At 38.2% G+C, this 21,960-nt stretch overlaps 3 protein-coding genes across 7 annotated transcripts; 2 read left to right on the forward strand and 1 right to left on the reverse strand.

The window, feature by feature from the left end:
* The first annotated feature begins 3,548 nt into the window (after window positions 1-3,548).
* Window positions 3,549-7,546, forward strand: LOC103997007 (cytochrome B5-like protein). Of its 3 annotated transcripts, none has more exons than XM_009418122.3 (6): window positions 3,549-3,772; window positions 4,641-4,733; window positions 4,810-4,847; window positions 6,063-6,140; window positions 6,223-6,314; window positions 7,249-7,546. In XM_009418122.3, exons 2-6 carry the CDS (start codon window positions 4,655-4,657, stop codon window positions 7,313-7,315), a joined length of 354 nt encoding a protein of 117 aa, XP_009416397.2. In that variant the 5' UTR covers window positions 3,549-3,772; window positions 4,641-4,654; the 3' UTR covers window positions 7,316-7,546. The 3 variants fall into 3 exon arrangements, with proteins under 3 accessions (XP_009416397.2, XP_009416398.2, XP_009416396.2); XM_009418123.3 differs by having other exon boundaries at window positions 3,550-3,772; window positions 4,655-4,733; XM_009418121.3 differs by having other exon boundaries at window positions 3,551-3,772; window positions 4,627-4,733.
* A 1,932-nt stretch (window positions 7,547-9,478) lies between these two features.
* Window positions 9,479-12,385, reverse strand: LOC135592530 (F-box/kelch-repeat protein At3g61590-like). Its single transcript, XM_065082041.1, has 2 exons — window positions 11,770-12,385; window positions 9,479-11,000 (listed from the first exon to the last, which is right to left on the reverse strand). Exon 2 carries the CDS (start codon window positions 10,964-10,966, stop codon window positions 9,758-9,760), a length of 1,209 nt encoding a protein of 402 aa, XP_064938113.1. The 5' UTR covers window positions 10,967-11,000; window positions 11,770-12,385; the 3' UTR covers window positions 9,479-9,757.
* Window positions 12,386-12,723: 338 nt separating this feature from the next.
* Window positions 12,724-20,715, forward strand: LOC135592529 (protein SCO1 homolog 1, mitochondrial-like). 3 transcript variants are annotated; one of them, XM_065082038.1, is made up of 9 exons: window positions 12,724-13,013; window positions 13,477-13,633; window positions 14,202-14,279; window positions 15,185-15,361; window positions 16,963-17,053; window positions 17,763-17,975; window positions 18,703-18,792; window positions 18,991-19,123; window positions 20,410-20,715. In XM_065082038.1, exons 1-9 carry the CDS (start codon window positions 12,733-12,735, stop codon window positions 20,510-20,512), a joined length of 1,323 nt encoding a protein of 440 aa, XP_064938110.1. In that variant the 5' UTR covers window positions 12,724-12,732; the 3' UTR covers window positions 20,513-20,715. The 3 variants fall into 3 exon arrangements, with proteins under 3 accessions (XP_064938110.1, XP_064938111.1, XP_064938112.1); XM_065082039.1 differs by lacking the exon at window positions 14,202-14,279; XM_065082040.1 differs by lacking the exons at window positions 12,724-13,013; window positions 13,477-13,633 and adding an exon at window positions 13,645-13,712.
* Window positions 20,716-21,960: the final 1,245 nt, after the last annotated feature.

Genomic DNA, 21,960 nt, shown 5'->3' on the forward strand with positions numbered 1-21,960 from the left:
TTGAGGTCCGTCGCGGGGCGACTTGCGGGTGGGTTTGGTTGGTATGGGGGAATGAATTGGGTTGGAGACGGGCCTCGCGCCCGGAATAAAGAAAAAGCTACAATGTAGATATGATTATTTAAATGCCCCTCATTTATTTCGGTAATCACAAGAAATCTAAGCCGTCGTGGGGAAGTGGGCCACGATGACCTGTTCACGAACGGGTTAGGTGGCGTACCGGCGAACAACGTGATCCGTGTGGGACCCGATGGTGAGGTCAGCCGCTGCCTCTCGGGTGACTCACGCGGGTAACCGAATCGAGAGCTCCTTTTCCCTCCTGAATCCAGAGAAAAGCGCGGGACCCACGGCTCGATGCCGCGCAGCCACTGAAGACCTAGATCAACGGTCGCGACGGCTAACAGAGCGCTGCGCGCAACGGCCGCGATGCCGAACACGCGGCCGGCGCTCTGACGGGGAGCCACGTCGGGCCCACCACCACGACGAGGACAAGCTCCCGTCGTCCTTTCCCAGCACAGTGAAGGACGTGGATCACCGCCCCGTTCACGTGGGGGCAGCGACATGGCGTACTCCCGTTGGCCCGCCTCGTCGCCATGGATCTCGAAGCGTGGTGCGCCGTGACGTCACCATCTCGTAGGCCCCGGTAGGTGACCGAAACGCCAGCCGTCGGATGAGGCGGGACGGAGCAATCCGACGGATGGTTGTGACCAGACGTGCCGGTGGGCCCCGCGACGGTCCATGAGCCGACTCCCGTCCCTCGTCCACGAATTATTATGTTGCCGGAAGAGATCTGGGCGTAGGCCGGGCTGTTTGGCGACCGACGGCGACGAGGGAAATGTTCGTGATGAGAGCGGTAGGTCCCCGTGGCCGGTGGGGTCTCGCTGAGGAGTGTTTAGCGGACGTTGGGTCACGGAGATGTTTCCTGTCGGGGGACAGGCAGAGGATCGGCGGGGACACGGGCAGGAGCCCGACAAGGTGACGTGGTCGCCGGGGAAGGGCATGTGAAGTGTGGGCGGTGGAGCGGGGCCCGCAGATACGTGAACGTCAAGCGAAAGGCGGCAGATGGAGCGAAGCTGTCAAAGTGGCACGAAAAGTAATACGACGAGAGGAGCCGCACAATGAGTAAAAGGAGCAGATTTTTACGTATAAATATAATAATTATTGTTGGCAACAAAATTGATTTTTTTTTTTCTTTTAGATTCTTTGAGATATGAGATTAAATGAATAAAATACGTAACCTTCCAAGAAATCATGAAATCATTCACGAATTGGGTACATAAATTTAACTAATGATGCAGAATTTGTAGTATATTTTGAATAGGAACATCCTCTTCTCGAACTGTAGCTTTCTCACTGTTCGCTGACATCGCCAACCCAACTGCCCCAGCGAGACGAAGCTATCGTCGGTACACGCACACCACATTTACATGGATTCACCAAACTCCTTATGGCAAAATGGATTCTTCCTGCGTTGACTGGTTGATAGTGTGGACAACCAAAGTGTGCTATCAAAGCACAAAGCCATCGCCAAGGTGGAGCTCATAATCTTATCGATCTAACCTATGCTACTGGAAGATGTTAGTCATCGTTCTTTTGTTGTTTATTGCATGTCTACTTCACGCTACAACTGCTCCAAATCAAGATAACATGAGTCATCAAAGTAGGGAACGCCCACTCACACAACAAAGAATGTCGAAAGATCCTCTTATGATTCTTTTTCCATCCTACTAACTTTCTCCTTTCATGAGGAGACTCTTGAAAATTAACTTTCCTCTGATGAATGATTCTTTTCTTTTTCTTCTACCTTTTGGGTTTACACAACTTGATGATAGAATATCTTATTACCTCATGTGTCGTTAAGGTTATACAGGTAAGAAATAAATAAACTTGGATCGATAATATATATTTAGGGGGCGATCCATGTATTATATACATTATGTATGTATAAGGCTTACATGGATAGATCAATATTTGATTGTTAGTTGAAATATAATTAAAATTGATGATCACTAAAAACTCATTTATAGAGGATACAAAGGTAGTGTAAAAGCCTATTGATATTCGAGTTCTAAGGTTGATCTAATCTTATCGGTCATCATTAAAAAAATATTCATTTATAGTGATAAGGCTAAGAATTATTTTGGATAAATTATTTAAAGAATAATCAATGTTATTCATTTCACAACTAATTTAAATTGAGACTCTAACAATCTTTATGAATCTTTAGGTAAATGTTTCGTAGTTATTTTTATTTTTGTATTTACGGCTCCTTACGATAGAGAATAATCTAATAGTCAATCTCATCCTATCAGTTGGGCATCATAGAGGCTTCAACGTGGAAGACGAAGGCCAAGTCACCCCCCACGAGATAATGACATGGAAGCCATTTGAGTTGGCCTTCTCGGCCTCCGTGGATAACAGTTTACGGACAGTCATTTGAGCTTATCTCCCCTCGGTTGATTTCTATGGACAATAATTCATAAAAGATCGTTTAGGTTTATTGCCTCCATGAACAAACCACCAAAGAAAAAGGTGTTACGATCATTTCATGGTTGCTGTCCTCGGGGACAAAACGCTAATGAAAAAATATTACGATCAGATATGTATAAAAGTCGACCCTGACGTCAACCCAAGGGTCGAATCTATTGACAGCTAACCCCTTATACCATATTTCATCACAAAACTAACTTGAGTATTGGAGAGATTGGATTGAGAAACGTCATTCGATATTGACCTTTGTGTAGAAACCCATCGAGTAGCCGAACCCCACTTCAATTTAGTCTCAAGAACACCTCAGATACACAAATTCCAATCGAAAATCTTCTCGGATCCATCACAACCACATTGGTCCCTCATCAATCAACTCTTAAAATAGTCGTTTCATAAACACCATTACACCTTCGGGTCTAGATCGAATTGGGCTAACTTACCGTTGACAATGTATTTTCTAAAATACCCTCTATAACCTATATCATATAATCACGATTTATATTAGTTGAATTCAGTCAAAAATTATATATAATGACCCATGTCTATTGTATTATATTAAATTTAAAAGATATAATAATACAAATTAAAATTTTAATTGATAGGACACTTATAGTAGCTAAAGAAGATTAATTATAATGATTTATATCCGCGTGACTTTTTATATTTTGTTTGTATATATACGTAAATTTAAACTTAGGAGAATAAATACAAAAATATAAATATACGATCCGCTAAGAAGGAACACAAACGCGGCCGTATGCCAGTACGACTGAGACGGAGTGAGTTCGGATCCTCTTTGATTCGTGCGGATCGAAGTACGCCTCCAATTCGCCTTCTCAACCCTTCGAATCTCCCATCCTAGCCGTAGGGGTCCCAGCGCAACAACCCGATCGTGTGATTGTCCGTCTGCTCCGGTCTCATCGAACGGGCGACAGTTATCGGGTAATCGGACCCGTAAGAATCGAAGCGAACCCTACTTGATGCGGGTCCGAAACGGCGAGACCCCCGAACGACCCTACTTGAGGTACGACTTTGCTGCCGACAGAAGCGACGGACCCCTCGATGTTCACCACGTCAGTATGTCAGGACCGAAGTTGTAACATCAGTCGTGTGTTGATGCAGGCCCCCGGTAATCGGAGAGTTCGGGTGATGTGTTCCAACCCCGCAGCGGCCGCCGCCGTTTGAAGAGGTGCCCACGGACACCCACGACTCCCTCCTCCTCTTCCTCCGTGAGTTGCTTGTGCTCTTTCAGATCTCTGCCTCGTCGTCTCTTCCGATCCACTGGGTACTCCACTATCCTTTCAATCGTCGATTTCTTCGCCGTTTTCTCTTTCTTTTCTGTTCTAACCTTCGTTGTCATTTCGGTCACGAAAGAAAAAAGGTCTCTGTTTTATTTCTCTTGAAACTTGTAATCCTTTTAAATGAGATAAAAGCGAAATACAATAAGAAGAAAAGGTTAAGGAAAAGGCATGGGAGAAACCAAGGTTTGGCAACGAAGGGAAAGGTGTGGGTGTGGGGAGGGTTTGCATTGTAGCTGTGCGAGGAGGTTCCAGTTATCAAATAGATAGATTTGGTTTGTGCGCATCGACTACTTGTGAACATGCTGGTGTGAAACTAGGGCACCATTAGAATAACCAGGGTAAATGAATGGATTCACCTTCTTAACAGCTGCATTATGATGTACCTGCTTTGCAATGCAGCTGTGCGAGGAGGTTCCAGTTATCAAATAGATAGATTTGGTTTGTGCACATTGACTACTTGTGAACATGCTGGTGTGAAACTAGGGCACCATTAGAATAACCACGGTAAATGAATGGATTCACCTTCTTAACAGCTGCATTATGATGTTCCTGCTTGGGTTTCCCACAAAAATTTTCCAATATTGTCTCTGGATTCTTGATGCATTAATTGGGTCGTTACAAGTATGTCATTTTGATAAGTGATTTATCTCATGTTGAATATCTAGTAGTTAGATGAGTAGGCTGTCGGAAATCTTTCTAAATCAACTCCGGAGTGCACTCATGGTAAATTAGTAGTTGATGTGGATAATAACTTGCAGCTACTTGATTAATCGGAGTACATGCAGTATTTTGGTCATTTGATTATCTCACTTGTAGGCTTAGGAGTGTATTCTTTTAGTTGTTGTTTAACAGGGAGACTTGTCCAGATGGAGTTAATTGTTATAGCAATGATCCTGCTTTTGTTACTGGGAGCTCTTTTTGTCATCCCGAGATCAAACAGGAAAGGTAACTTTGTAATATCCTTTTTTTTATAGTCATCTAAATTATGCAATGCTGGAACTTATGGACTTACTTTGTGTAGGTAAAGCTCGAGGAACACATCCAAGTGTGACGACAAAGGTAATGATCAGTTTTCTTGACATGATATTCTAATTTCCCTGAGTGTCCTTCTAAGTATTTAAAGAACAACTTTCTTAACTATAAACCTAATCATATCTTTTACCGATTACATCAATTTTCTAATTCTTAATTTCTTATAATTATGAATGAATCACATTGTCTCGAGGTATAACTTTTGTCAACTCTATATAGGGGATGCTTTAGAAATCTTTTGTTTTTGCTAATTTATTGCATGTTTAGTAACTCATGATTCAATAAATTCATAATCCATGATCTACTTATTCCATTTAAAGGTGAATAAAAGGATGCCCATAAATATGTAGTAGTCTATAAATTTCATATGAGAGAAAATTTGGATGCTTCATAGACTACCTTATATTTGTCAGAATTCCTTTTTCAACTTCAAGCGGAATACATAAGTCATGGATTAACAATTGCCAAATTTAAGCGGAATATGTAAGTCATGGATTAACAATTACACATTAATTATGGGACTTTGTCCTCTAGGCATGTCGTCATAGCATGAACATTTCTTTCTCCTGGACTCTTCCCAAGTATTAGGGCTGCTCTGTTGTTTATCATATCTTCTAATTTGCTTTTAGGTATTTACTCAAGCCCTTGCTTACCCAATTTTGCCGTAAGATGTTGAACACCACAGTTTAAGGGGTTGAGGACAGGTTGCAGTTCGTGAAATATTTGTCATATTCTTGATTGTGTTTTGCTTTGTAGGTGGCTTTCAATGAACATAGAGACTTGTAGTTAATATTTGAAACTTGTAATTGACATCAATATGTCGGTTCAATGGAACACATTTTATTTCTACACGTCTTTTCTTCTTCCCCTAAATGAACTCAATTAATCAATCTTATAAAAGAGCATCATATTAGTTGACAGGTAGCCTTCATGTGGCAATTATGTTGGTACTTTTTTCAGTTAAAAATTATAGGAGCAAATGATAATGATCCTTTCAGGTCGTCATATGTGAGCTGATTTCTTATTACTGGCCTTATCAACAAGCTTACCTTCAGAAAATCTGTAAAACCCACCCCTTAACTACACTTCTCTATTTCCAAAAAATACAGCAAGCTTTCTCTATTTCATAAGCTGTACTGATGCTCCACTTTTTGAATGAAAACTAGAATTCAAATATTTTCTTAGTTGCTAATAAGTTTTTCCTGCAACTAATTATTATTTTCTTCGTGTTCTTTTACTTAGACGATAAGAACTTACACGAAGGAGGAGGTTTCTCTTCATAATACAAGGACAGATTGTTGGATCATAGTCAAAGACAAGGTTGTACGATGGAACCTGCGTCGTTAATTTTTCTTGGTTTTTCCCAACATATCATGAAAATTTTATTAAATTCTACATGTAGGTGTATAATGTCACACCTTATGTCGAAGAACATCCTGGAGGAGATGCTATACTAAACAATGCTGGAGGTGATTCAACCAAGGGGTTTTATGGGTTTGTACCTATTATGCAACCTATGATAATATCATTAAAAAAAAGTTGATTATTCTTTTGAAAATGACCTTTTCAGATTAGTTAAGAGTCTTTCTCTGCTGCAGTATTATCTTTTCAATCATATCTGACAGTTTATGTAATCTGCTTCGCACTGAAACTGTCGATTTAAAGCAGGTCTTTTGTCATTTCATGCATCATTCACAATTCCGGAACTCTTTTCTTCATCATCTCAAAATTCATAGCTGCTTGTCTTTTCAAACATTTTAACAGATGATTCCTAATGCCAGCTTGACTTTTTCTTTACAATTTTTTTGTGTGACATGCTTCTGTTAGAATATACCAAATACAACACGGCAACAAGCTCTCATGCCCCCATCTAGTTGGGGTTGGTTTCATGGATATTGTCCTGCCATTGAGCTCTTGGAATACACTAATAATACCGAAAAAAAAGAGAATATTTGTCTTGATTGATTGCCGGCATGTTTCTTATTGGAGTTCTGGTTATGAATAGTCTTGTCTATTATCCTTGGATCCCATATTAGTAAAAGAGTGGCACAATATCTCTCTATTTATGTATGTCTGTGAGATATGCAGATTCTTCTTACATGATTTTGCCAAAGGTAGTTATTAAATTTCTCAAAGTTACTTAATTTTGGACTTATTGCATCCGATAAATTCTAGTTCCGTTGTTAGTTTTCTTAATGTTTGTACATTATCTCCGAAGAAACGATGTTGGGGAGTGACGCTGGCCAATCAGTGTGGTGTAAACTAATATTTCCTGCCTGAGATTCAGGAGTAACTGAACTATGTGTTCACATGGCATCAATTTATGAATGTTTTTATCACGTGTATCTTTCTCCCTTTGCCTTTCATATATGCAATTGTTATTACTACTCTACTAGATTGATAATGCATTGTTGGTCTGTAAATACAGGCCACAACATGCCACTCGGGTCTTTGACATGGTTGACGAGTTTTATATTGGAGATTTGAAGAATTGAAAATGAAGCCATTTGGCCTCTACAAATTTGTCTGGAAATCTGGACCATGTCCTACAACTGGTACTTAGGTTGTTGTATTTCCCAGAACTGTGGCAATCTGTTGAAACCCAGTTTTGAGTTTCGAACAATTTAGTGATATTCCAACTTTCCTTGCGATTTACAAAAAGACAGTATCTGCGAAATTCTTGTAGACTTGAATTTGGATTTGCAACTTGAGAAAATTGACCATCAGCCAAGCTTCTAAATTTTTTTTTGTTTGGTTAGACAGTTATAGAAATATTCTCTGTAAGTTAAACACCATTACAAGATTGAATTCACAAATTACAGTGTTTTATTTGTTCTTCTTTTCCTGTTTGTTGTGACAAAAGTTTGTTGGATAGGTTTCTTTTTCTTGTTGAGAAACCATTGCAATTACATGGCCAAATATAGTCAGGATTAAACAAGGATTAACAGAGGGTTGCTCATGATGCATAGTTGTACAGCCTTAACAGCACCAAAAATTTGAGAATTATTTGACAGATCATGAATGTCTACTTGCACTTCAACAATTTCCTGTCATTATAATTTCACCACTAATGAATCTATCTTGAAAGGGCAGATTAGAACTTGTGTTAGCTGTTTGGGATTGTCTAACATGGACTAATTCATTTGAGGACTCACTTCTCTGTGGTGCATCACATGGTGAGCACCTGACTTGTGGGAGCTCAAAGTCTCCACCTTGAAGAAATTACTGATTTCAGCATCCAAAAAAGACCCCATTGAAAACTTTGATACATTATATTATATATATATAATTAAATAGAAAGCATTTTGTCAGCTAACACCAAATGCCATACCATCAGCCATATATATGAACTCATGTGCAGGTGCATGATATTCATCATCTCAAAACACCATGTAGAAATGAAGAAATGGATTTATACTTGCAAAAGTACAATCTAGACACTTAATGTCTAAGGTAGGTGGGATGCTGGGATCAGACAGAAAGTCTCAGCCACCAGCTGACATCCATTGATCAGTAACTTGCAGCTGCCCAGGGCTCCACTCACAGTGCACACAAAAGCAACCATATTGGCATCAGCTGTCACAGTCCTCCCTGCCAAACCTTTGACAGATAATGTTGGCCAAAGAATCAACCTCTTCAGATGCACCTCTTTTGTGGGTACAAGCAATGGGGAGCAGATGAGAAAACTTGCTTCCACCTCTAGCCTCTACAGTGTCCTTTTCATTTGGCTCCTCTCTTCATACTTGAGCTTTCAGAGTGAAACTGACCATCATGCATCATTTACACTTTGGCCAAGACAAGAATCTGCAGGTCATTTCAGAGGAAACTTGAGCTGCATCTAGCACTTACCATGTCTGCTCAAGATGGACATAAATCAGATTCAGACAGGAAACCCATATAAATCTTGGTTGTTGTATCTTTCAGAGGGAATTTGTGCTTCCCTCTTGATTTTGGCATTTCAGCACAGGATGGACATGAGGCAAATTCAGACAAAGTGCATCCATTTGAATCTTGGTGCATAATAAATGTTCAACTTGGTAACTCGCAAGTCCAATATAAATGAACATCTGATACTACTAGTCTACTGTGCAAGTTGTTGGAACCTATCAAAATGATCTGTGCAAGTCATTTGTAGATCTCCAGGAAACTTGTCAACTTTCATTTGATAATGTGCTGCTAAAACTGAAAAATAGATATGCTCATGTACTAGAAGCAGTCTCCAAAAAGTGAAGCTATATTATGTTAAGCTGCATGTTAAGATCAGATTCAACGGATGCTAGTACAACAAGTTGAGGCACTTGCAAGTGTAAACCAATGAATCCAGTAAGAATCCAATTGCAAGCAAAGATCACTATGTATGAACCTAAATTAGACAAAAATGTCTACATATCCTGACTCTTTTTGAACAGTGTTCAACTTTTGGCAAATGTAGTGTAGAAAATTTTCACTTTTTGGACCTTGAGTATAATAATAGCCCCAAAAGTAAGCCTAAATCCTAAAACAGCCACAACATCAAATATAATGCAGTTTGTCACTAACAACTAAAAGAACAATAGAAGAAATAATAAGCAAGGCTAAGGTGCAAATTCTGCTACTGATGACAAGCAAAGCCAGCACGCATAAAAAGCCAAAAGAAAGAACAAGATGAAGTAGCTAAATACATCAAAGGCAGAAGATCTTTTTTCAGGACTGTCATTTTGAACATTTGTCATTACATATGTCGCTTGTGCCAAAATATGTGATCAAGAAAAAGAACAGAAGGAGAGAGAGAGAGAGAGAGAGAGAGAGAGAGCATCATATAGCACTTGATGAATGATTCTTCTATACCGAGAAACCAGCACCTCATATCCCACACAAGCTTCAAAAAACTTCAGGAAATGACATAGACTTCAGCACTCTGTAACTTTGTTGGCTCCATATCAAGAGAACAGAAGACATCAGGAGACGGCTTCAAGCCTAGGTTCAAAGCAGAAACCAGTAAAAAGCTGCAGAGGAAATCTTTTAGTCACTGGACACTTAACAGACCATTTCCACTGTTTCTGGCTCATGTCAAAAACAAGCAGAGCAGTAGCTCCATAGCTCTGTATGTAAATCAGATCTTCTATGCCGCTGCTTGCAAAGACATCGTCCAACTCACCAAACCCTTGAAAGAACCTGTGAGGCATGCGAGCAACCTCCTGCCACTCTCTTTTATTAAGTTCCCAAATTCCAATCCCTTTGATGATGTCGGGTCTGTCATATTTTGCAATTCCACCAACCATCACTAGCCTTTCTTTGAGGTTGATCAGCCGACCACAGGTGAGAGAACAGGGCACAGGTATTGACATACACATCAAAGAAGCATGAGATGATCTGGCTAAGAGATCATACATGATCAGGCTATGTCGGAGGTCAGCATTTCCAAGAACGCCAGTAGAATGAATCAAACAGTACAAAACTCCATTGCAGATCACACATTCATCACCTCCCCTCCATCCCGACAAAACCTCTTTAATGGAAGAGACCCATGATTTGCTCTCTGACCTGTATATGTGAATAGAGAAGTCCCACACTGAAAAATCGCCAGGCACCTGTTTAGATTTCACCACAACTATAGTATAATGGTGAGAATTTCTGTCGACAGACATGGCAAGGGAACTATAATCAGGGAACTTAGCACCCGGAGGTTCCAGAAGCCTCTTGCAGTCTTTTGTAATTGGGTTGCAAACAAAAATACGGCTCCGGCTATCATTGTCCATGAAGCAAACTAATCCATGGGAAGAAGAAACAAACCAATTACTTTTCTCAATACAAGGGAGATCGATGTTATACCATTTCCGAAGAACTGGGTCATAAGCATAACCTGCTGCTGCCTCATTACAGGTAAACATGAAGTACCATGGCATCTGTGGTAACTTGTTGGCCCGTATAAACCTCTTGGAATGGATGATATGATACCACCTTTTACACACAGATGTAGCCCTGATGGTGCTGGCCATGGGAAGAAATGAGAAGATTCTCTCTAAAATGTCATAAGGAAGAATGCTATCCAAGGAAACAGTAAATTCTTCAACTCCTTCATTACCCTCAGAAACAGGTCTATTCTCAAGAACCTTTCTTCCTAAGTGGATAGCATACAGTGATTCCCATGATGCCTCGCTCTCCATGAGAGGAGACACAGCAATAGAACAGAAAAAGAACCTGAAAGGATGACAGAAGATAGGCAGAGAAAACAGAGAAACAGGTGATTAGATTAAATTTTTTTTAGATAAGCAATCTATATCGAAGTAGGAAAGACATAATATTTGTTCAAATCATAATCTGTATCTGCGAAAACCATAAAATTATAGAAAGACCACCATAACACACACCCATAAATGAACCCAAATATTCTCGAAGCTAAAAAGAACAAGCTTTTTACAGGGGAATTGATCATATAAACATGACTATAAGAATCATAAGAGAACAAAACAATGGCAAGAAAGACTGAAATTGACACAGAAAAGTTCAGATCAATGCATCAAGATCACATCGAATTTTCCCAGATGGTAAGAAAAACGGCATACATACATCAACAACCATATAAAGCATGAAGATATTGTCAACCTAATTTACAACTGGACCAAGTCACCTCCAAATAGAATCAACATCCAATGTTTTAACATGTTCGAGCAACAAATCAGAAAAGTTTACCCTAAGCAAACATTGATTATTCCAAGAAATTGCTATGTGTAGAGTAAACTTCAAGAGACAGCAACAACCTACTTTACGAATTAAATCATGCATGATGTTGTCAAGAGAATTGCCGATAAACCTAACAAATAAAATACATGCATAGCTTCCAAAACACCGGCAAGGGAACTTCTATTCTCTAGCGAAAAAAGATGGTAAGTGTAGATCGATGGACAACAAGGCATAATCGAAAACCTAGAGACTGGAAGAGAAAGAATAAACAAGTTTCATGCCATACCTCAATCGAAGACGAAAGCAACACCAAGATTCGAAATTTATGGTTCCTCTCACCAAAATACCCCACCTTTCCCTCGATCCTCCGAATCTAACGAAAGCTCCCAGCCGGTCAAAGTAATGGCGGAGAGATGCCGTTCACACGAACCAAACAGACGCTTTCACCCATGGACGGGAGAGAGAGGGATGGGAAAGGAAGGCCGTATGGGCTTCCGAAGTACATATCTCACAGCTTCGGATTCGGTCGAGGCCAACACCACCATAAAGAAGCCACCTTTGCTTCGGGATCGATATCGGAAGAGGCCGAGGGGCGGAGAAGAGACAGATGCAACAGTGCTCTGGGCTCTCTGAGAGCAAACAAACAAAACGACGGGCAAAGGAATGCCAAACCGGAAGTGGTTTTCTTCAATGACCTTTGGATTTAGCAGCGGATGGGTGATGGGAGAGCGGAGAAGAGAGAGAGAGAGAGAGAGGTGGAATGGCCTTTTGTGTGCGCACATATATATTGGAAACCTAAGCTTTTTTGGCCTCACTAGAGGAGGATCCAACACACACAATTATGTGGAGTTGGATTTCCTCTTGAGCTCTTTCCCAAACTTTTTTTGACCTCATCATCTTCCTGCCAACTTTCAATCAGTGTTTTCTGGTTGCTGAATTAGCCATAGCTTTAAGAACATCCTCATGGCTTTCCATCTTACTACACAATAATTTGCATATTGAAGTGATGCAGCACTCTGTTTCTCTCAACATTTACTTTTTTATTTGCTGGTGTTTATATATTATGATGGAGGAGGAAACATAAATATAAATTTTATTTTTTTGAGAAGAATTGTTCGCAAACAAACAATTTCAGCGAGATAAAAAAAGTAGATTAGAGCAACCATAATGGTTATGCCATTGAAGATATCCACGTTTCATTCCTGGAAGGATGAAGGTGAAGATTGCCGTCTCCCCACATCGGGTGTTAATGAGGCAACTGTCACTGTTTTCAAGCAAAGAAGCCACGAAACTTTGGACATACCGCCCCAGCAAGGCTTCCGAAGGTCACACCGAGAACTCTCAGCTTCAGCTCACAGTGGCCACCTTGCTCTTTTGGTGTGTATGGGACAGAGTGGCCCTTGTCTCTTGGATCTTGCACCGGCGTGAGTTGGTTCCACTGATGCTAATAATGCCATGTAGTGGCCCCTGCAATACCTCACCAAGTGCCACAAATGCCGTGCCAACTCTGGCGTCGTGTACTCGTGCCAGGTGCTTCACCAACCCCTTGCTCTTTAACATGTGATTCTCTCACGACTTGCGTCGAACAGGTTGTGTCCATCATGCTCCGGCCACTCCGCATTAAGTTCCTTTATCATCTCAGGCATTTACTTTCGTTCCTTTTTGACAAACGAAAAAAAGGAAGTTTTGTGATTCACATGATTTTATTTATCACTATTATCATAATATACTTTTTTTCCTCTTTATTTTCTTTTCTCTTTCTTTCTTTCTTTTAGCCTTTCTTCTTAATCAGTTTTTACATATATATTATTTAAAAATTTGGAAATAGCATTATAAAATTTAATATAGCATATTGTATTTATCTCAATATCTCTCTCTCACGCACACACACACACACCTACTCGAGATCTGATCTGATCCGACTGGACTTCAATTTTGACCGTCTGATCCAACTCGATCCGACCCGAAACCTGATAAACAAATAATACCGTAGCATCTACCGTATCGGGCTGGATCTTTATCCACCGGCCACGACCCGATCCGAAGCGCGCTCCTCCAACAACCCACGGGCGCCGCCTCGTTGGCTCTTCGGAGAGAAGGGCTTGCTCGCGAGAGAGAGATCTTGGCCATCTCTTATAGTCATCTTCGAGGTTGGTTCTTTATCTTCTCTCGCCTTTCTTGCGTTTTCTTGCATCTTCTTGCCGTTTATTGTGTTTGTGGAGATTCTTGGTGGGTTAAACCTCATTTCCTTCGGTCGATCGTACTCATGTTGAACAAAATGCAGTTTGATCTGTTTTTCTTTTTGGTTTTCCCTCCTTTTTGTGCTGGTTTTAATTCGTTTACGTTTCCTTGAGATATGTTTGTGTACAGGAAAAGAAGGCCATCGTGCGAATGACCATATCAGTCCTAGAATTGGCCGATCGGGTCAGATTTCCGATCGGAGTTCGGATGAAAATGAGATCGGACATGGATCATGTTTTAGCGTATCCCATGATGGATTTCAGGGTTTAGGGCTTAGGTTTTCAAGATTTAGAATATTGGGGTTATACATAGGGTTTAGCGTATCCCACTGATTAACTGTCGTAAAATCCTTAAGTTTGTAGTACTTGTATTCGTTCTTACCTATTTTTATTTAACCTAAAAGCTTTAGTTTATATTTCGCTCATTTTCTATGCTGCTGAGTGTGATCAACATATCATGATATCTAAACATTTCCAGGATTTATTTAAGTCAATGAGCAAGATTAAGGGACTTAAAGCTTTTATTGGTTTGATTACTCATGGACGACATTCTCAGGTGACTTTACATATGTAGCTCTTCACCTTTATAATCTATTTTGCTTGTGTAGACATTCAATCTTATTTTGAATTTCATTCATACACAAGACTAGGTTTTCTTCATTTCGATCTGATTAGTTCTTTATTGAAAACATGTTACCATAACATGTGCTGCTTGCCAGTTGTATCAATAGTAAGATCACTGTTTTAAAAATACCTTATTTTTTCAATGTAATACTTTTATGTTTCCAACAGAAGAAAGTTTACTGCCAACATCTATATTGCACTAGTGGTGAAATTGGCAGGATCAGGAGATATGAGATTTCTTTTGATACTAAATCATAAAAGTTAGATTATTACTACCTTTGCGCTTTTTATCTGTTTAAATGTCCTGTATTTGCTCTTTGATCTTGACATATGATGTTATTTTAACATATTATGTAGGCATGAGATATAAAGTTTTTTTCTTGTTGATCTGATTAATCTCCTGATCGGTTCTTGTGCCCTACTAGGTGCTGTTTTGCAGTGCATCATACTAGGATTAGTATGTGGTATTTTCTTCATGTCTATTTGAGTTGCATAAGGTTTATGATCTCCATATGGTACATTATGTTTTTGGTAAAATAGTCGAATGCCTGAAATTGTTACAATATATATGTTGCAGGTCTAGCAATTTTTTGCTTCCAGAAATTCTGATAGCAAGTTTGATATCCTCATCGTGTACTTTTCAACAGTATATTGATTTTGTTTATCTAAGGTTGAGTAATCAGATACGTATGGATGCAGCAAGTGAATACCGACTCTAGTATCTAATAAAGTTAATGACTTTAAGTACTTGCAAGTTGTAACAGTTTTTGCATCTTTATTGTTCATTGTTTTCTTTTTTAGTTGGTGTGATGATTATTCTGTTCATTTGTCCTACAGAATACGATCTTGTCAAGCGCAAACAGGACTTCATCTTTCTCTTATCAATGTCTGGTTAGATCCGTTACAACTTCAGAGCACACAAATGGGAAGATATCAGCAACAGTTGCTTCTGATGAGAAAAATGGGACAGGGGATTCAGATCAGACTGCTTCTCAAAAGCCTGTTCGAGGAGGGGTGACTAGTACTATGCATATCTTTTTTTAAATGAAACAGGACAGATTTGATGACAATAGGATTGAACTATCTCTATCTGTTTTATTTAAAATAGTAGTAATTAATCACTTATATATCAAACGGGGCCCACTTTTCTTAGCAGGATTTTTATTGCCTTTGTTCTTTCTTTTGTAAAAGGATTTGCTGTGCCCAGTAAAAAAGAATCAGGGTCATCAAAATTAAATGCTTATGATAGCAACAAGCTAAGTGATAGCTTGTTTATTGTCATTTATACTTGTTAACAATTAATTCTAACTTTTAAGGATTAAAAATTTGGCGGAAACATTTATGCAAATTCAAACTATATAAAGAAGAAAAGGCAAATGGTCCAGATTTATGCAATATGGGTGTACATTCAAATATATCTAGCTGAAGGATATGTGTAACAAAGCCATACTTTTAAATTTTTATTCTTCGTGGGGATTAGAGTTATGCTCTATGTGACAGTTATCATAGAAATTAGATTCCTATCAGTAGAGATCTGTATTTCTAGTTTGTAGATGATCATGGAAACATAAGTTTTGAAATGTCAATATATCATGATTTATATCCAAGTTTGTCCAAAATGGCTGATAATTGACTATGACTCAAGTTATTGGGGCATACCACTTAAAGCAAAATGTACGACAACAGTTTGTGGCTTATCCTCGTGATGTGAGCACCTGTCCATTCATAAAACGCTTCAACTAAGGTGTCAATACAGGTCTGTGATCCACAAGGTGTTGATTCTCTATTTTATTTTATATGCCTTTTGATATGTTATATGTATTGACTGGAGAATATTCAAGGTATGAATTGCTCAGGAAAAACCTAGTGGTAATTGATAGTTTGATACGAAAAAGATCTACAAGCTTCATCTCGTCATGCAAGAAAGAAAAAAAGAATGTTACGTGTCCAGGTCTCTTCAGCAGTGTTTGATAGAAGCAATGAACCCAATGAACAACTGCTGTTCACCTAGTTTTAGTTCTGAGGTGTGATTTGATTGTTAGTTGGTAGAAGAGTTCTCACTTGAGCTGTTGGTCATAGAATTGGTCACTCAGTAGCTGGAATGAGTGTGGAGGAAATGGATAAGAACTTGTCTGAAATGCATTAATAAATTTAATATTTGCATCACAAACTTTTAAGTCTGGATTCTGGAATCAACCTTATGACAAAATTAGCTTGTCGCCTTCAGATGTCGAGAATGTCCTTTAGAGAAATGGTACTTCAAAGAAAGACCATGTTCTGCTTTGCTTATGCATTATTTTCTTGTGGTATGCCTAACATGTCAGCTTATGGAAGGTAGCCATACCTTTGTCCTTGTGCTTTACCATCCTCTCTTACACTTTGTTCTTCTATTAGAATGACAATAACCAAGTGCCATTAATATATATTTTTACCTATATTCTGCATGTAGGATACTTTTGTTTCTTTACCAGCAAATCTCATATTAACAGTATCTTTGGTTCATTTTTGGTCTCCTATATGTAAAATATAGTCTGGTTACATTCCAACTTCCAATATGTTCTTGAATATCTTCAGGTTACTTTATCTATAGTAATTCTCTGGGATTTATATTGCAGCCTGTCTCATGGTTGAGCCTTGTTTTGCTTATTGTCACTGGAGGAGGATTGATAGTTTACTATGACAAAGAGAAGAAACGACACATTGAAGGTAGTTTCCTGCTGAGTATGAGCATACCATTTACTTTTTCATTGTTAACTGGTTGGCCACTCAGGCAAGAGCCAACAAAAAATCTGGTCTGTGGAGGAATTCATCTCCTCTGGACTCCTCTAGACTTAGAGTTTTTGGTTAGCGCTGACGCAAATGGAGTTATTTCTTTTAGGTACCATCAGCAAAGCTTTTTAATTTTCCTTTTGCAAAAATATTTTTTTTAAAATTTTCATTTTGCAAAAAATATACTTTTCATTGTTTTGCTAACAAAAAAACACATTCTTGTTTGAGTCTTCCTAGAGATAGGGAATGCATATACTTGAAAATTTTCCAAGTAATTTCTACAGCTGATTCTCTTATTTCAATATGCAAATCAATTTTCTGCTATTCTTTTACATTTCTTTCTAGATCTTTACTGTCATTAAGACTAATTCCATGGTTTACCATGGTAGCACAATTAATCTAAGGTATATTGTCCCACAGATGGCTTTTCCAACAGATGGTCAAAAGGACGATATCAGGGCCTGAATACTGTTTTTTTAATTAATGGAAAACAAAATTGGAATAGGCATTTCATTATCACTCAAGAATTAAATCACATATTTACGTCCCACTGCAGAAGGGAGTATATACTTGATTGGCTAATTCCTTAACATACCATCTTTCTTTATTCTTAGGTTAGCACATTTTGTTGTTTTTTCACTTGCAGGACTGAAGACTTCATCAAGTACTGTGAAACAGGGACCATCTGTGGGAACTGCTGCTATTGGTGGTCCATTCAAGCTTGTGAACCATTATGGCAAAACGGTTACTGAAAAGGATTTTCTGGGGAAGTGGACACTGATATACTTTGGATTCACATATTGCCCTGATATTTGTCCTGATGAACTCCAGAAATTGGCTGCTGCTGTTGATAAAATAAGTAATATACTGTTAATTTAATGTATAAGCAACTATTGGGTTAATTGCATATGCTTATATACAACATTGGTTGTCCATAGTTCTAAAAATGTCATTGGATTCAAAGATTTATGCTTCATATTAATTCTATGAGATAATCACATCCAATGTTTTAAATATCAGTAAAAATATTGGTACCATAATCTTCTTGGGCCAGTAAGTACCGGTTGTATCGTATGCCTTTGTACACGTGAAAAATACTGGAACATGTTTAATATGTCAGTATAGACCAGTTTGATGAGTGCACAAGTATTGGTAAGTATTGACACCTGCATTTTGCAGTTCGTAGGCCATGATATTTGAAATCATGGTTGCATCTTGTTATAGAATAGCGGAAGCAATTCCTATGATGTTCAATTGTGATTGTGATAATAGTTTGTGGTAAGATTTGAAACTTCCTTGCTTTATATGTGGCCACTACTCACTAGTCTGTTATCAAGATTTTATAGTAATTGTGAGATTGCTAATAATACAATCTTATGAGAATCACATTAATATGCAAATTTCCATAGTAGTGTGTCCTTTTCATCCATTGGCATTTTTGTGCACCACAATGATGTGCATTTTTGGTTATACAACATGGATGTTGCACTTGGATCTATTGGTGAACTAATCCCTTTTCGTGTGATTATTGTTTTTATTTTTAATAATTTGACTATATGAACACTGATTTCTAGTATATTATTCAGAAGCAAAGTCAGGGATGGAAGTTATACCAGTTTTCATTTCAGTTGATCCTGAGAGAGACAATGTTGAACAAGTCCATGAATATGTGAAAGGTGCTTTATCTTGATTCTTTAGTTTGTGTGACTGGAAGCAAAATGTTATTTTGTTCTGTTTCTTCATTTCCTTCTTCTGTTGCCATTCGCATAACATAATGTGTTTCCACATTATCATGGATCAACAGCTCTGTCTGTATTATATTATTCATGGATTATATGATATTGTAACCCACATGTCTTTACTTTGGATTGCAGAATTTCACCCAGACTTGATAGGCTTAACTGGTACAGCAGATGAGATAAGACAAGTTGCTCGTGCTTTTCGGGTCTATTACATGAAGACAGAGGAGGAGGGTTCTGACTACCTCGTCGACCACTCTATTGTTATGTACGTATCGCTGATAGAACCTGTGGGTTCATTTCATTTTTGAAGTACAGATGCCATGCTGCATTTGACATGCTGCAATTGCTAACTTTATGTTTACTAAATTTCTGACTCTGTTATATTAATCATTTATAAACAATAATTGCAAGTTACAATGGCTTTCATCATTATGTTATATTGTTGGCTGATTTTGAACATGGTTATTGGAACCTGACTAGATATCTATCTGATTGAGCCTCACTGGCCAGATTGATGAGTCAAAAAATTTTAAAAATAGAAATGTATTATATATTATGTTAAAAACATAAAAATAAAGAAATATCACAAAAATAGAAAAAAAAAAACATAGGAAAAAATGAAAAAAAATCTTAGGCATTATGTGTTATGTTTAATAAACTTAAGATAGTAACTTTAGTTATGTATTATATAATACTCCAAAATTTAAATAATATTTCTAACATTATCTATTTATATTCTTAAAAGATAGAATCCATTCTTAAATATTCTTAAGTATTTCTAACATAACCTATTTATAATAATATTTACTCTTTTTTTTTCAGAAGCAAAGATGAGGATGGAATCCGACCAGCTTGTTTTAACTTGGCTGGTTGTCATGGGTCATGAAAAACTCATCCAGTTCAATTGGTTCAGTACAATATTCTGACATCGGCAATCTAATTAATAAAATGAATTGGTCATAGGTCCGGTTCCCAGTTTTCCGACTGCACCGGCAGGTTGGGTCTTGATGTGATAGCTATATATCTAACTGCAAGCATTTTGGAAATAGCTTCTGTCATGATGTTTTCTGCCTCAACGTCTGTGGTAGTAAACAATCTTCTAAAACAAGTTGCGTGATAAATAGGATTGATCCATTTTCCTTGTGCCCTTGCATCTTGATTTAGCATGATTCATGAATTTTTAGATCACCATGGTATAATTAGGTCCATTTTATACGTATTAAAATTAACAGGCTGTGATGGTCCTATCTATGTTTTAATGTTTTATGGTATTTTTATCCATTCAGTATTGGCTTGACTCATAGAGATAATTAATATAATTGCTTTGGTGTGACCTTATATCTTTTTATGGCATTCTGAAGTTATCTTCCCATATAAGATTGTTTTGGAATTTTAGGTATCGAGTTTTTTTGGCTCAATTGTTTTTTCTTTTTGTGGACTTAAATCGTTTCTTTACCATGGGCTGAAGCTTGTAATAAGCTGTCGTAGACCCGGTAACATGTACTGGCAATTATTTCTTGTATATTGATATTAATTCTGAGCATCCTTCAGGTACTTGATGAATCCGAACATGGAGTTTGTCAAATTTTTCGGCAAGAATTATGATGCAAATGCACTCACAGAAGGCGTGATTAAAGAGATCAAAGCCGGCTGACATTTTTTTTTTGTCCCTCGACATGTTTACCTAAAGTGGATATGTCAATTCTGCCATCTTATATTTTAACAAATCAGATATAGTAAATATGATGCTAAATTAACTTAATGGAGAATGAAGTGTCGGTCATTGTTGTGCTCATGACATCTGCAAATGCTCCAATAATGAAACTTGTCAACAGTACAGAACAAGTAATTGATACTGTTGTGCTTGTAAATTCGACCTTGCTATCTGGTGCTACCTTATATGCAAACATAACAGATACTTTGCTCCAAACGTGAGAAAGTCGTTCATGTGTTGGTCATCAAAATCCAACGGGCTAATTATAGATTATTCTTTGTAGTTAGATATCTTAAGTATTTTTCATATACTTAAAAAAATTTATATTGATATTCTTATAGTTACAAAACTAAAATATCTTAATCCATGTATTATAATATCATCATTTTTATTAATAAAAATAAAAAATAAAAATAAAAATAAAAAAAGTAATTTTAATGTTTTAGTTGATGGTGATGGATTGCGTCAATGGTGGCAAATCCAGAGCAGCAATGGAGCAATCTACGATTTTGTCATAGAGCAAAGTTTGTGTCATGGAGTATCGGAATCATCAAGACCCCCTATAGTTGGCTCCCTCACTTGTTTTCTAGAACGCTCAATAGTACCTCTGCCTTGCTCTTCCCCCTCGTGGTCACCCTACTATCGTCGTCAACTAGAGCCCTCACAGTTGCCTCATTCCCGTCCACCTCTCTGACATCCTTCATTGTCTTATCTTCATTACTCTTTACTAGGTTAAGTAGCACACCTATAGCATTGCCCCTCGCCCTCTTACTCCCCCTAACCACTAGGTCTATCAGGATGCTGGCACCATCCACCCTCCTGAATGCCTCCACGTTCTTGTCACATCCTACCACTAGGGTGATCACTATTGTCACGTCCTCCACCAACCCCTCCACCCATCCTTCACCACTAGTGTGAAGAGGGGTAGCATGGTGCCCAGCTCGACGAGAACGATGCGATTGAACGGGTAAAAGACCAAGCCGAAGAGGGCATTGAGCGCATCCTCGATGGACCTAATCGGTGCGTCGGGGGTACCTAAGAGGTCCACGAGGGTAACAATAAAGACCTTCTTTGAATCGATGATGGAGCGGAGGCGAAGGGCAACAACAAGGGCGTTGAGGTGTCGATGCCAACGATATTACCATCTATCATTACTAACTAAAATATTAAAATTACTTGTTTGCTCTTTATTTTCGTTAGTAAATCTAATATAATTATGATAAATAAATCTAAATGTTTCATTTTCATAATTATAGAGATGTAAATATAATTTTTTAAAATATAAACCGAGAGGTTAAAGGTAGCTTAACTATTACACTGCACCTCAACTACTTGGATATACACAAATTTGAAATCCCCGATCACTTTTGAAGGATTATGTTTGTGAC

The sequence above is a fragment of the Musa acuminata genome, chromosome BXJ1-9, assembly GCF_036884655.1.
Source record: "Musa acuminata AAA Group cultivar baxijiao chromosome BXJ1-9, Cavendish_Baxijiao_AAA, whole genome shotgun sequence".
Taxonomy (NCBI): domain Eukaryota; kingdom Viridiplantae; phylum Streptophyta; class Magnoliopsida; order Zingiberales; family Musaceae; genus Musa; species Musa acuminata.

Excerpts from the sequence above, each read along its gene's own strand:
- LOC103997007 (XM_009418122.3), top strand. The coding sequence starts at position 4,655 with ATGGAGTTAATTGTTATAGCAATGATCCTGCTTTTGTTACTGGGAGCT. Across the intron at positions 4,734-4,809 it reads CCCGAGATCAAACAGGAAAG|GTAAAGCTCGAGGAACACAT; the intron begins GTAACTTTGTAA and ends TACTTTGTGTAG. Across the intron at positions 4,848-6,062 it reads ATCCAAGTGTGACGACAAAG|ACGATAAGAACTTACACGAA; the intron begins GTAATGATCAGT and ends TCTTTTACTTAG.
- LOC135592530 (XM_065082041.1), bottom strand. The coding sequence starts at position 10,966 with ATGGAGAGCGAGGCATCATGGGAATCACTGTATGCTATCCACTTAGGA.
- LOC135592529 (XM_065082038.1), top strand. The coding sequence starts at position 12,733 with ATGAGGCAACTGTCACTGTTTTCAAGCAAAGAAGCCACGAAACTTTGG. Across the intron at positions 13,634-14,201 it reads CTCTTATAGTCATCTTCGAG|GATTTATTTAAGTCAATGAG; the intron begins GTTGGTTCTTTA and ends AAACATTTCCAG. Across the intron at positions 18,793-18,990 it reads AGTCCATGAATATGTGAAAG|AATTTCACCCAGACTTGATA; the intron begins GTGCTTTATCTT and ends TTTGGATTGCAG.